This window comes from Hesperophylax consimilis, chromosome 15 (genome assembly GCF_061612785.1).
Source record: "Hesperophylax consimilis isolate HC1 chromosome 15, BYU_Hcon_1.0, whole genome shotgun sequence".
Taxonomy (NCBI): Eukaryota; Metazoa; Arthropoda; class Insecta; order Trichoptera; family Limnephilidae; genus Hesperophylax; species Hesperophylax consimilis.
In genome coordinates, this window is record NC_142850.1 from 520,358 (window position 1) to 536,660 (window position 16,303).

The window sequence follows — 16,303 nt, forward strand, 5'->3', positions numbered from 1 at the left end:
ATTTATTTACTGTAAGTTGCTTTTTGAAATGTTAAAAATATTTTATTAATTAAATTATTGTTTATTTTTCCTTCACAGATCCAGAGAATGGTCATCAGCGGTGGTCACTTCAAACCCGACACTCTCAAACCTAAGGAGGTAGTCTCTCTGCTGTTGGACGATGAAGAAATAGAACACAAATGTGAGTTACTATTGCATTTTACTTTTAATTTCATTTCTTCGCATTTTATACCCTGATCATTTTATGTGACCTGTAACTGATGATTACCTAATTCGCAAAGTTGGTAATTGGCTTATTTTTATGGTTCTGTTTTTTTTGAAGTGAAACTTCTTTACGCGCGTCATGCATTTTCGAGGACCGGAGTAAAACCGTGATCATTTCGCTATAGGAGCCTAGCTAATATTATATACCTAGTTTAGGTCACTCTCCAAACTCAGCTTCGCGGTCTAGAGGCAGAGCGCTCGACTGTCGTCGTGAAGAACCGAGGTTCGATCCCCGCTTTAACTATTTTTTTTTTCTTTTGTGATTTTTTTAATACGAGGAAAAGTGATAAAATGCTCTCGTGCTGCGACTTTTAGATATTTTGACTATATGATATTTTGGTCGAAATATAGTATACAAATCGAGCCGGTAGAGTCGCTCGTTATTTTGATTCATTATTTTTATTTTGAATCATTAAAATTACTAATCAAGGCCGATAACGCGACTTATTACCCTCGCAGACGTGCGCGACTGGTTTTTTTTAGTAAAAAACACAGCCGTAAGTGAGTTTTTCAAAATTTAGAAATGTTTTTCAAATTCAGACTTCATACGGGTATGAGACTGTTAAAACACGATAGATCTTTTCCAAAACGGACAAATATACGGAAATATTTTGAAAAACGACAGATATGACTTCACACTGCCGATATATCTTCGATTCGACCCTATATAAAGCGTTAACGAGACGTTATGTGATATTATTCATTTGCCGTGTTTGAAAACAAAAATTTGCGCTTGACAAGTCAATTGAGGAGTACACGTTGTATACGCGGTTCTCGTCGCGCGAGATACCTCTCCTCGCGGTCTAGAGGCAGAGCGTTCGACACTCGTTATGCAGGACCCGGGTTCGAATCCCATATTTTTATAACTTTTAATTTTTTTATCACATGCTACTTATAAATATGTCAATAGACAGAAAAAAAGAGAGATTGAAATGAAAAGAGAGAGAGAAGAATACTGAAAGTTTCACTTCCGTCGTGCGTAGGCTTGCCACACACTGTATATTTTTTTTCATATTTCATCTGTTTGAAGATGATAAAAAAATATACTCGTATATATTGTATACATCTAATGCGGATGCATTTATTGGTAGTTTGTAATGGTACTCATTTGTTTCAGATAAGCAAAGGGCTGAAGAAAGAAGAATGCAGGAAGATCCGACCCTTGTTCGAGCCGACAAGGACAAAAAGAGAAAACTGTACGGATTTTCGCCGAAGGTAAGACAAATGTTCATGATCTTCATTTGAAATATTTATACGTCCCTTCAGTATCTTCGATATTATTTATTCGTTTTTTTTCGAATTACTTAATTTTTTTGACCCATTAAAATCTTTCAAAACATATATTTATTATACACGAAGAAAAATGATCGTGTTATAAATGCGACAGCATGCCATTTTCCTGATAAAATACTAGTCGTTTAGAAAATAGTCTAAAGAAATTCTGAGGAGAAACAAACCCGAATGATAGAGATGGGAAAGCTGAAAGAGATATTGAAAGAAGGGTAAATGCAGGTAATTCCGTTAATGGCATGTAGAGCAAATGAGCGAAGATAGGAGTGTAAGGAGGATATGTGATGCAAATGCGAATGGTAGCAGAAGTCGGGGACTCCCGGGGAAGACATGGCACGATCAAGTGAATCAGATACTCGAGTCGGGCCATGTCAAGAGTCAGAATAATAGAAGAGTATGTATGAGACGATGTATGAATATGAATGAGGCAAGAAGTGTGTGCCAAGACCGAGTTGTTTGGCGGTCCGTCCTCTCTGCCTACCCCTGCGGGGAAACGGAGTGATGGTTAGTTAGTTAGTTAGTTAGGAGAGCTAGATTATCTGAAAAACGAGCTAAGAAACTAACTCACTTTTTGGAGCTAACGGCCTCGATTTAAAGCTAAATCTAGCTCTAAGGGAGCTGAGTTGTCCACACCGGCTAAATATTGCTTTATTTTTATTATACTATTTATAAATTGGTGCATCCTTAAATAAATATTAATTTATTTTATGTTCAGGCATGAATTGTCCATGAACGTTTTTGTTTGAAAATGTATATAATATATTATCCGGGTAGTAAGATTTCAGTACACTACATGTAAAAAATGTCGGTTTCCACCATCGAAGAAGTGCTTGAGCCGCTACTGCATTTATGGCATCGAGCGGAGTACCGCAGGAATTTCATTTGGGCCCAATATTATTTTTTGTATTATTTATATATTTTTAGTATGACAATGTTCTGTTATTTGCCGATGAGCTGAATGAAGATCTACAGAATAATTAGAGACGATCGCGTTATTTTGCCGTTGAACCTGAATAAACTATTTGTTTGGTGTTCAGAAAATGATTTGCAATAAATATTAGTAAATGCCAGATTATTAGTTTTGTTCGTAGGTTAAAATCCTTTCGTTTTTCATATGTTATTAATGGTGCTAATCTTCGAGTACCGCAGATTCGAGATCTCGCTATACTATTCCAAGAGAGTGTGCTGGTTAACTTACACATGGATGAAATTACAAGTCATGCGATGGAAATGCTCGTTTTTGTTAATGACACGGTTGTGTCGAAACCGGTAGCAAAGTAAACAAAATTTAAGTCACAAATGTACATTGGAAAATAAAACTCAAATATACCAATGTATCCTGTCTCGCATAAAGTGTCAAATTCCTTGTAAAAGCCCAATAGGACGATAATGAATAATAAACAAATAATGTACGGCTGGCAAAAACATCTCTTGGAGAAAGAAGTCCGGTCATACTTTCTTTCGGGGTCCTTATCGGGCGCATTATCTGACTGTACTGAGTAAGTTACTGGCTGCGGCGTTGTTCCCCCGGAGGAGAAAACAGGAGCAATGCTCTCCCAACCATCTTCGTGGTGTATAACAATTGTCGCCACTGTCGTGGCAGTCCGTGGCCTACCTAGTGCTAATGCTGATTGGTCTGATAGCACATTGCACTGTAAAAATAGGTTTTATGACCAAATTGAACAGTGACAAAACTGAACATTGAGGAAAATAGAAGAAAAGTTAAATGAGTGAAGAAAGATGAAACAAAACAAATAACAGATTTAACTTGACCTAAACTCACTTTTACTAAGTTATTTTTTATCGCTGTCTTGTTTTATTCGCTTACCGTAAGAATGTAACATTTCGGCCCCTAAGGGTCAAAAAAACGTATCTCATTTTTCTCTACTTTACAGGAGAGCAAGAAAACATAGTTCTCAATTAATCAGTGTTGTATACTTTTAAACAAACGAAACATATTAATAATTTCTTCTCATTTAGTTAAAGGATGGTATTGTGTGCTTCTGAACCATCTTTTAATATAAAATAGTAATTCATTTTACCATCCGTAACTCAGAATCGATAAAAAATTGAGTTACGTTTTTTTGACTCTAAGGGGCCGAATTTATTTCTTGTAATACGTGATTTTATTTACATCTTAACTATCAAGCATAAACCATTTTCTGAAGCATTAAAAATTCTTGATCGCTGTGCTCTTAGGCCAAGAAATTTGCACTAGTTCTTAAGTACTTTTCTTTGTTCTGGGAAAGCATCTTACAGCTATACAATAAAATTAGATAGGTTACAATAAATTTGGGTGACTTATTGTCTGGTCAAGTTTAGAAAGCAGTTATTGGAATTGGTAGAAAGTATCGGAAGATAGGTACACACTCGTAACAATAGGAATATTGACAAACAATCATGTAACTTATATTTTTAATTCGAAAAGTCCTCATGTTTGATAGCTCCTTTTAACCCACCTAAAGGAATGTTAATAGTCGCCTTCAAAACCACCACGTTTTAATGTATTTTATAACCACCAATTTTTCATCGAAAATTAACCTCTCGCGCCGGTAGGGTCACAATCCTGACCTCGAGTCTGGTGCGAAACTGAAGTTAACTTTTATAAAAAAAACCAACACCGACAAAATTACCCACTACATGAGATTCATTCGTCTTGTAACTGTGCGTTTATAGAGCATTTAGGACCAATTTTAATGTCTTATTCACACAGAAACCTTGCGACTAATTACCAAGTATTATGAAATGTTTTAAGGCAGTGCTTCTTAAACTTTATCATGTTACAACCCACGATATGTAAATTGAAATCGAGGCTCCCAAATTACAAAGTATTTTGACCCGCTTTAGTTATCCATGTTTAGAGATCTAAATTCACAGGTGCCTCTAAACCTCCGTCTTTTCCACAACTACCTACCCATTTCCGTCAGCCTGTCAACTTACCCCAAATTGGAGTTAGTGCCATCGATAAAAGGCGATTGCGACGGCGGTAATATGTAACTTGACGGCCACCGTGGTCGAGGGGTAAGGCTCTCGGCTAGCAAGGGGGGGAGGTCGCGAGTTCAAATCCTGGCGTGCGCAAATAAATATTATTTGATTATTGTGTGTTATTTCACAAATTACTCATTTAAAATAATATATAGGATATTTACTGCACGTTCCAGAGTGGAAAATACTCTCAGTATCGCCCTGGTGTTAGACCACCTTTCAGTATCGAAACGTTGCTTGAAATGGCTTGGGCCGTTTCTGGTGACCAGATCTGATTAGCGAGGTACTTTCCAACCTTCCTCTACCTCATCTACTTCCCCCCCCGCTACATTCAGCCTCACAACATACCCCATTTGGGGATACCTTGGACCAGTCATACTCATCCTGCTGCCCGCCAAGCTATTCTGTGCGGCCCTCAATACATTTAATATCAGGAACATGGTTTACAAAATCTGGCATTCTATATCACGTTAATTTGAGATTAATTGCGACTTTGACGTACAGATATTGAAACCGAAGAGGATAGTCGTTGTCGTGTCAACATCAGATCTGGTTTATGAGTGTTGCTACTTGCTACTGCACACGCTAGATCTATCTCCAAAAAACAAAGATATGACAGACAAATATGCGCGCAAATAATTTTGCTCGTGGCAACACATACATTTTTGACAGCTCCAAAGTTAAATGCGTCACATTCACAGTGTTGCCAAAAAAACAGGGGTGGTGGGTTTCATGATATATTTTGTCATACCAGTATCAGTGTTGCCAACGAAAAAAAATCTAAAAATCTAAAAAATCTAAAATCGAAATGGAATTCCTCCTGTAAATCGTAATGGAATTGTTGTGGGGAATCACATATGATGTTTTTGGCTGTGCGGATTTTTTTTTCATCGAAGTTCTGTAACATTTTTTTTGTGGGGATTATTATAATTATGTTTTACAGAAATTCTCAAACAACCCTCCCCCCCCCATGGATTTCGAATAATAAAAAAAGGGGGAATCAAGCTCACGTAGAATATTTGTGGGGAATATGTGGGCAGAATTTATGCGAGTTCATTAGAATTACTGCAACTGAAATTCGGCTACATTAGTCTACTTAATGTTTGAAAAACGGCGACATTAGGCCAAGATCCGTTGGTAACACTGACCAGTATAGTGTTGCGGCCCGCGTAGCTTTACAAATATATGAATGTGGCCCGCAGAAGAAAAAGGTTGAGTATCATTGCCTTAGACCCACTGGCTCCAGACGGTTGGGAGCAGTTGGCACTCCTGTGTAGTTTCATATAAATTAAGCTAAAATGGATACCTTATTATGTTCATTACTATTACCAATATTTTTTTGGAAATGATGATAAAACAAATTTTCAATTTTTTGTAATGAATTCATTATTCAAATTTGGTTGGGTACTTGTACGGCTCCATAATATCAATTTTATTGTTAATGGATACAAAGGAAAAATCTTTATCAAACTCCAATTAAAAATCAAATTACCAAAACTGTTGAAATGTTTTATCGATCCCTTTTTTCATATAGTTCCTTTATTATATCCATCAATAACTTCATACGCAAGTTCTAGGTAAACACGAATTTTACGATTCTTTAGACTTCCCTGTGATCCATTCTTTTATACGTCAAAACTTTTTTTTATTTCTCAAACAAATTCCCTAATTGAAACGTACGGTTAATGGTCTTGTTTACTTTGTGGTGTCTCGTCAAAGAACTGTTACACCTCAACAATTCAGGAACCCTGAAATATGATGATAATGATTAATAAAATTGCAATAGCTTAACTTGTCAGCAGAATGACAGGCTGTCTGACAGGCGAATGAACGCTTACCGACAGGCAAACATAGGTTTTGTTTGATCAGAATTTGGAAGTACATAAAAACAATGAAAGTTACTATTCAATTTAACGGACTGAAATTTTCTAATTGACCTTGAGTATTTTGTAGATATCCTTTGGAAATGAATTTATGAAGTGTTTATTTGCTTTCCTTATTTATCAATCACGATTGTGCGACCTGATAATGTGTTTATAACAAGTACCTAATGTTTATTGCTTAATTTCTATTTGATTGTAAAATTTTTAAAAGTTTTTTTTAAGTTGCTAATTTTTCCTTGCGGGGGTTTATATCGTCCCGTGTCCGCATATTCCTAATAATTTTGTAAAGTAATTGTAATTTTCTGAAGTATTAAAAATAGTTATAAATTGTTTTCTCAAATATCCCCGCACATTAGAGTTGTCTTATTTAGTATTATATACTAGCTAGCCCCGACCTTTCCCGAGCTTTACACAGAGTTTTTCGAAATCAGATGTAGACAGTAAGTTTCCTCTTATTTTGAACGAAGGAATATCAAAATTCTGCTTAAAAAATATGTAGGTAGATCGATTATGTTTCAACAATCATTATTATCCAGTTACATTTAAAGAGTTAAAGGTTTCAACCAATTCTTACAGCAACAAAAAAAATTTTTTTTGACATATTTTGAGTATTTTATTAATGTATTTTGAGATGATTTCACTTTGATTTGTTTCTTTGCTTGCGGGCAGTGTTATAAACTGTGAGTTCTCAGTCAGTAAAACGTTCAATAAATAGACAACAGACAACTGTAGTTTCCGTTTTCTCGGAAGTCCGAAGGGCGTAGAGGACGTAACCCGCCCACAAGTCAAAAGTGACTGATCGACACGAATATTAATTAATTTCATTGGTTAATAGCTTCGCCCCTTTAGGGTGATTTGATTCTGCGCCCGCCGCACCCGACTTGATTGGTGCTATTTTATTTTAAGTTAACGAACTTTTTTAAACGACTTCTTATTTTTTAATAATGGTCTGTTTGCTGCCGCGGGTCTGACCCTGTTATTTGCTAATTTTATATTCTTTGGATGGTTTTTTTTACTAATTTCGAGTACCAGCTACCATCATTTAGTATTTTTTGGGCCTTTTACCAAATTTAACGATCGAGATGTAGACGACCTCCATGGCAGAGCGGAAAGCTCCTGAACAATGAACCCCAAGTTTTAATGCTGGCGTGCTTTTAGCCTGTGACAGATCACGACTTAAGAGGAAGCTACAAGCCAATAATGTGTATATTCTTGGTATACCTTATATTGTAGATAATAGGCATTACAATCGCTTTACAAATGGATTCTAGAAACGTTCGATTTCAAGCACAAAACTGGTTTTTATTTATTTTGTAAATAATTTTATAAGAAAGCAAAAAATTTAATCGAGTGAAACTCTCACAGATAATCTTAGCTATAAATACTGTATTTTTAAAGTTGTTTCCTTTATGCGTTCATACATTTCTATTGAAAAAATATTTTTTGCAGTAGTTTGCATTTATATTTCTTACTGAGCAATTTATTTTTTTATTTGTATTCTACTCAAGCGAAGCGATAGGAAAACCTTCAATTTAACTAAAGCATATTTTTTTGTTTTCATAATGTACACCAATTCGTTATAAAGATTAATCAAAATAGTAAATTGGCATTAAGCTTCGCCTTAAGCGCGCTATGTTTTCGTAGCTTGGCGTATTTTAGCATATCGCGAGCTATATGCTGAAATAGACCAAGCCATGAAGCATATAGCGTAATGTGTCGCCTACCTTAATGTCAGCATAAACAAATACATGAAAAAACCCTATAAGAAGTATCAGAGTGGAAATACTGGATACTTGCCTAGCATTCAGAATCAAAACCTTGCTTTCAATGCTTTTAGCTTTGTTTAATGATCAGGTCTGAATAGCCCAAATCTTATCAACCTTCATCCTCTCTTCTACTCCTTTGCTCCCCCAATCTTCAGCCTCATAACATTTTCAAAGTGGGAATGCCATAATTCCACTGACTCGAGGAGGTTGCTGGGATACATACATTATTATTATTACCTTTGAGAAAGGTTATAATAATCCTTGAATCCATCTCTAATCGTAGGACGAAAGGGGAAAAATAATTTTCTCTCTGTTCCACCGCTTCTCCACGACCGACTTCCCAGAGAATCGATTACGATTTAAGTTCCCACTGCCGAAACCAATAAATTTTATCACCGCAACGCCGATGTGGCATAAATGTGCCAAAATGTCTTTATCGCCCAGGGAGAAAGATTGTCGAACAACCACAGCGTTCAAATATTGCCGATTGCATTCCGATAGGTTTTAAAACCGTAACCTTCGGGTACAATGTGCTAAAAAATCAGACGTTTATTTTCGTTTATTGAAATGTAATTCTTGCATTTTCATACAAAAAAGATATTAACATTATTATAAGTTACCAAGAGTAATTATCAACGATTAGATTATATAAAAAAGAAATAAAATAAAACGAAAATGCAAGACACATAAGCAATGCAAAAAATAACAAGTTCTATGCTGTTATTTTTATTTTATTTTTTTTATTTATTTTTTTTATTTTTTATTTTTTTTTTTTGGTGGGGATAAATAAAAGCATATAAATAAGTCGTCGCCGTGTGGACATATCCACAGTTTGATAATGGCCTCAAAAGCCGAAACAGCTGTCACATTAAAAAACTGTAAAAATAACAGAAATACTTGCAGAACTTAATAATTATAATAACATTATTAAATTTGATTTATTTTAAATTTATTTAAAAAATTAAATGGAGTTCTACGAACACCAAAACAATAAATAAAAAATCTATGCTGTTAATTTAATTAAAACCTCCCTAAATGAGAATAACTCGTGTTTAGGGAGGGAGTTGAATGAAGTTCATTCATTTTGGGAATACTACCATACTTATTAGCTTTAAAATTATAAACATATGTGTACCGAATAAAAGAAGTATATTTGCTAAAAAATTGCAAAAATAAATGAAATATTTTAACGTTTCCCCGCACGGGTAGGCAGAGAGGACGGACCGCTTGACAATTTGGCCTTGGCACACACTCCTTGCCTCATTCACATTCACACATCGTCTCACACATACTCTTCTATTATTCTGACTCTTGACGACATGGCCCGACTCAAGTATCTGATACACTTTGTCGTGCTATGTCTTCCTCGGGCGTCCCCGACTTCTGCTACTATTCACATTTGCATTATATATTCTCCTAACACTCCTTTTCTTCGCTCATTCGCTTTACATGCCTAAACCATCTAAGCGGCCATTTCTTAATCTTACTCATTACGCTTATATCAGCCTTGCACTCTTTGCGGATCTCCACATTTCTCACACGGTCATAGATGGTTTTACCACACATGCGCCTCAGGGATCTCATTTCAACAGCATTCAGTCTACTTTCATCCTTTCTCTACCAGTTCCATGCCTCACTTCCATACATCAGGGTAGGTACCAGCATTCCATTGTGGACTGCTAGCTTCGCTTCTTTGGATAAATTTTTGCTAGCGCCAACTGCGTTCAGTCCTCCATTAATGGAGTTACCTGCATTTACCCTTCTTTCAATATCTCTGTTAGCCTTCCCATCTCTCGTAAACATACTTCCTAAATACACAAACTCATCCACCTGCTCCAAGTATTCCTCATTCACAACTATATTGCACACTGTTTTCGTCCTCTCTCTTTCATACACCATAAATTTAGACTTACTTACATTCATCATTAACTCATTCTTCATGCATACTTTTTTCATCCTAGACACGAGATACTGTAGATCTTCCATCCTGCTAGCAATTAGCACCGCATCATCAGCATACAACAGGCAACATACTTTCAGATTACTCAAATTCGCGCCCAATCCCACCTCTTTCAATTCTTGCATACAATTATCCATGTATAGATTGAATAACCATGGTGACATTACGCAGCCTTGTTAACACATTTTTTTTATATAAAACCACCCCGTAAATCCACCGTTCACCATGAAACATATGCAACACTTCCCTCATACAGAGACGCAATTGCCTGTGTGAGATTCGTTTTCACTCCATACTTGGACAACACCTTTCATAACTTTTTCCTGTCGACTCGGTCGTATACTTTTTGTAGATCTATAAAGGCACAGAAAAGTTTCTGGTTTTTTCCCAGAAACTTCTGAGTGAGCAAACGTAATCAGAAGATCTGGTCCATACACCCCATTCCACTCATAAAAGCACCTTGCACATCCCATATTTTATCCTTTGTTTCCTTTCTTACCCTTTCAATCAAAATTCTGCCATACACCTTGTTAACTGAACTAAGCAGGCTAATAGCCCTATCATTCCCATATACCATACGTGACCCTTTACCTTTGTATAACGGCATGATCACAGCCCTTCTCCAATCTTCCTTTTAAAATAATAAAAATAAGGGTTTAGACATCGTTGATGTTGTAGCAATGAATATTTTATATAATTCTCCTGTATTTAGAATCAAAGCATATAATCGGACTTTAAGCCATGGATCTCGTAGAATTTGAAAAACTGGCATTGGTCCTTTTAGAAGTAAGTCGAAAAATTGTCAGATTAGGTTGGCTCGGGTTAGATTAAAAAAGTTAGGTTATGTTGTTTTTTTTTGTTCTTTGTTCTTTCCAAATTTTCTATTTTGTCGCGGAACTCCCACAAACAAACCATTTTGTTAGTTATTTTTTATTTGTGTTTTCAATTTCTGTAAAAAAATGTTTACAATCGCAGGGTGCCGATGGCAAGCGCAGCAAGGGTAGCGAGATAGAGTCGGGTCCCCCCTCCCCGGGAGAGCCCTCCACCAACTCTTCCTACCACCAGCACGACGACGAGAGCAGCGAGCCGCTCGTGGTGGACATTGACAGCCCCAACGGAGCCTCCACACCGGGTAAGCTATATTTTCTCTTTTCTTCTTTATGACACGGAAACCGATCTAATCTTATCTCACACGTAGTCATTTTCGGTATATTATACCATTTTACTTACCTTACCTTTTGTAAAACATTTATTTGATTTTTTTTCAAACATTCCCGCGTATAACAGTTATCATTGGTAGAAAGCTGAAATAATGTTTTCCTAAGTTATAAAAAGATGTCTTAATTCCGCCGTTTAAAGCCTAAAGCAGACTCTTTTAGAATACATTTTTTTTTTTTGTCTGTACTGAAGTTTTTTTTTCGAACGCGGGCTGTCAAATGATGCAAATGTTGGTTTTATTCAATTTTTATCACTTATTTACATACCAGTGCATTTGTAATTAAATTAACCCTGTATCTAACGCGTTTTTAACTCAAGTGAAAGGGTTTTTATCCAATATGTATCTATCTATCAAAGTCAAATTCTCTGCCACGTGTCTTTTACATTGACATATGTCATGTAAATGGCTGTCTGTATAAAACGTTTTATATAATTAAATAAAGCAAGATTCGAGACTATTCTTACAGAAAATTGTATACAGTGAACGTATGTTTCTAAAGCAATACCAGTTTTTATGGTGAAAGTAATTAATATCCTTATTAAATTCCACAATTCGTGAACTTAATTTCTGTAAAACATTTTTTCATACAAAACTTTTAGAATAGCTAAAACGGCAAAATATAGGTATTCACCCGCAATTTTAAAAGAACTTGTAACGGACGTAGTTGACCACATTATTTAATTTCATAAAATTTGTTTTACTTTTATAAAATGTGCCTACCCCACGCCACTGGCAAAATCACCACTCCCCGCCACTGGCCATTTTGTTCCCGGCCGCTTGAAAAACTTTGTCTACGAACGGCATCGATACCGCGTCGCCGGCTTACCTGCCGCGTGGATCGATGTCCAGCATTTTTTCTATGTAAAATTTACTAGGAAAAATCAATTTTTAAATATTGCAAATGTTTATATTTTACTTGTTCGTCCCCTCGGCGGTAGTCAAATAAACACTATTTTCGATATACTACCGCTGAGGAGATATTAAAAAAGCTGTTTTTCACACATATGTATAACCATTTTTTGAACAATATTTTTTACCTTTTTTGCGTGTACAAAAATCCAGGAACCTCGTAGCATAGTTAATCTTATCTCTTTCTGAGCGCTATGTTACGGGGGACCTGGGAAAAATACTAACTTAACATGTTTTACAAATTTGATCGCTTTGAGATCATATTTACACATTTATTTACAAACATTTCTTATTTTTTATCGTATCTTGACAAACAAAATATCTAGTTGTCAAGATACACATTCTTATAACTACTATGCATTTAAACTATGTAATTGTTATTCATGTAAGCGTTCAAAATCTTTTCTAACTCGCAAATTTAAGCGACTACTTTCACCAGTGCTGCCGACAAAATGAATATGCAACATTTTGTCGGGGCCTATAAACTCATTGTTGGCGCGGGTACAATCCCCCACCACTTTTAGGCTCCTAGCCCAATGTCGGGCGCGAGTCAGGCTAATTAAATATAAGCAGCCACATAATTGAAAATAAATTAGTTCATCTTTACCACCGAAACCAAGCGTTTTATTATCTACAAGTGACTCCTGCCCAACATCTGCCTCACCTCGCCAAGTCTTCTGCTCCAAGATCTTCTGGTGTTACCTCTTCAAGACAAGCCGGCCCTCCTCTGGAAAACCGCCAACACCAGAAGCGAGCAGAGACGACAGCACACCCAGTGCCCACCATTCACCAAGCCTGGGTGCGGGAGGCAGATTTCATCAAATATACTACTATCATCATCATCATCGGCCGTAAAGGAGCATTCTCATCGGTTGAAGACACGGTTTGGACCCGGCGCCTAAATCTACAGTCTTGTGCGGACTCCCGTCCAGTACAGAACTAATAAGCAGAATTCACGTGTTTATAAATTTTATAATTTTTTAAAATATTTTTTATAAATCCTAAAAATATGTAACGGCGAAATATAGGTGGATTCATTGGCAATATAGCAATATAATCGGTTTAAAGGTCTTCATATTAAAATTCATTGTTATGATTTTTTTACTGAGAGCGGTAAATTTCCAAAACGAATGCTTAAAAGTGCCGAGCGCTGGACACACATGTCGGTTATTTTAGCGATCACTCGAGTGGATTATATATGTGGCACATCATCTTAATTCTGTGGACAGATATGGCTGTTTAAGCATTTGTAGATCGAATGGCCAAAAATTGTGAAACTGTATTAAATTAAATGTGTTGTTCACATCGTGAAGTGTGACAAATAATACTAGATTATCCAGATTATATTATTGTTTTAAGATAAATGCGTTTTTAGGCAACCTTTACGAACTTCGAAATGCACATCTTAGATCAAACAACAGTTCAGTCTTAGAATGTAGGCCCAAAAGTTTGGCCCAAACGTAAATCTACACAAAATAAATGACTGTTACATTATAAGAGAAGATTCCGAAACAATAGTTTTGATCACCATAAACGATAGTTTCCTTTTATATTGCAAATATGATAGTTCTTAATCGAGATGATCTTTGAAATTCCAAACAATCGACTAACCTCCAATTATGTTTTTTTACTACCCCGACCAGGGAATCGATTCTCCAATCCAGGCCTCTCGCAATTTCTGTCGAAATTACATACACTGGTCGACATTCTTATTCCCGAATCTCGTCGAAGGTACGTAATTACATACGTCAAAAGTCATTCCGCTCGACGTGGAATGACTACGTCGAGAATTGAGGCCCAGGCTATAGTCTTCTTCTTCTTTTCTATCAACACCACTGAAAACCCGTGGAACGCTTCGCTGTCGAGTATTCTACTTCTCTTCTGCCTTCCGATCTTAATTTTATTTAGTCTCTTGTGTTGAATTCAATCAACACAAAGACTTTGAATGAAATTTGAGCGTTTATTTTGATTGGGTGTTAAAATCCCGCTCGGTTTGGGCACACGATTCAAATCCATTCGCCGAAAACACTTAACAACAAGACGCCATCTGTGTTCGCGCATGTAAACCTACCGCTGTCATTGGCAGGGAAACTGCTAAAGCTTTTATTCTTCATGACGCAACAACTACTACCTGTTGGTACGGCGCGCGAAACCAATCCCGGGTTTTCGGGAATTGATTTTAGCGTTCCCGGGATAAGAAAATTTAACGTTTGATAGAAAATAGAAGCACACTCCTGTATTAAAATCATAGACAATATTGCTTATATCTAGGCTTGCGACCTATATACGGATTATGTTCCAATCCACGCTAAGCTCGACATTACAACCAAGCCGAACTTAAAATCAATTGATATACTGGGCCTATGTCATGTTTTCGTTATTCTTGGAATCCATCTTAATGTTATTCGTGAATGAAGATTCAATAGCAAACACAGAAGGGGTGTCTTGGATAATTTTATCCCTTTTTAATAATGACTAAAGTTGAAGAATTTATAGTAAATAATAAAAAGCAATGTTATTTTAATACTCATATTTGTATTGAAAAATTGTAATCCCGGGATGAGTTGTTATTGTATGTGACTATCAAATGGATACGGGTGTGATTCGCGGGACCCCCCGCCCGGCGCCGACACGTGACATCGGCACAGATGATTGTTTGATTCAGTCATTGACTCTATTTAGACATTGGTCCTTGGGGATTTTGGTGATCTAATTAATAGAATGATAATAAGCTTTATTCCGTGTCAGCTAGATTTTATGGAAATTGTTAAAATTGCGAATTTAATGACTAGATTTAATGGCCAAGTACTGACAATCTTCCACTCTCTCATATCCCTCCCATCCCAACTTCCTTCGGCCTGACAACATCCCTACACAAAATTGGAGATCACGTATACCAAAAGCTACAACAAACGCACGAATCATTTTTTAAATTCATAATTTTTTGTGTCCACAAAAGCTACACGAAGTTAAGATTGTCCTGCATATTTGTTTTCCGTCAATCGTCAGATTGTCAGATGTATAGAGCGATTATTGAGAAAAGAAACTTCGAAAAGACCTTGTTGAACTTCTATGCTTACGCGAACATTTATCTCATTAATTGTAACCTTGAACCGTCTGACCTCGTTCGAGGTGACCTCATCGCTCCCGGGGGTCTGAGGAATGTGGATACCAGTGCTCTATCTGCCTGCCCCGGCGGGTCCACAGGCCTTGGGAGGGCACCCCGCCACCACCAGCTCGGCACTCGGCATTGGTGTCACGTGTTCAACGTGCCCAAACACGAATAATTGTATACGCGTTTAATGCTTGGCCAGTAAACAACATTTGTTCCACATTCGGCGCTAGATTGTCGTTTCAAGAGCAAAATCTATTACTGGTTGACACTAAAGCCATTTTAATTACGTCAGCCAAATTATGGTTTGACCCCTAGAGCCTTTATATTTTGCAATGTATTTCTCTTAAGCAAATTGTCATAATTCGGATTGCCCGAGAAATATTTTAGCATTACATTCGATTCCAGATAAGTTCGCTGTTTTTGGACGTATTTCAAAATAAAGTACTGTTCAATAAAAGACTTCAGACTCAGATTTTAGTCCTACAAATCGACATAGTGCAATTTTGCTTTTTTTATCGTGTAAAACTTATTTAATTAGACGAAGGTATTATAAAAGTTATCATTACTTCACTTTTTCGTTTCATATAAAAATGCCAGCTTACCATAAATGTTCATTTACGAAGTGTCATAATTAAAAAGCTTTTACGTTATTTAGGATTTTTGAAGGCATTGAATTTTCAGTTTTTGTAGAATACGTTTTCTGACTGCATTTTGAATGGGAAATTATTATAATTATATAATTGGAATGATTCCAAGCCGTACTTAATCATCAAGATGATTTTACTGTATAAATAGACAAATTTGTTAAAAAAAACATTATTTTTTAAATTTTATTAATTCACAATTTTAAAAGTTTTCGCAAATAAAAAGTTATATATTTACATGCGTACGCACTACTTTACTTCATTTGTA

General features: G+C 36.2%; 1 protein-coding gene across 1 annotated transcript in view; it reads left to right on the plus strand.

Moving 5' to 3' along the window:
* Window positions 1–16,303, plus strand: part of Ino80 (chromatin-remodeling ATPase INO80) — a 176,831-nt gene that overhangs the window by 148,100 nt on the left and 12,428 nt on the right. Inside the window, exons 20-22 of the mRNA XM_089640150.1 lie at window positions 79–181; window positions 1,382–1,479; window positions 11,124–11,280. Of these exons, the coding sequence (XP_089496276.1) occupies window positions 79–181; window positions 1,382–1,479; window positions 11,124–11,280 (358 nt within the window). The remainder of the gene's footprint in view (window positions 1–78; window positions 182–1,381; window positions 1,480–11,123; window positions 11,281–16,303) is intronic.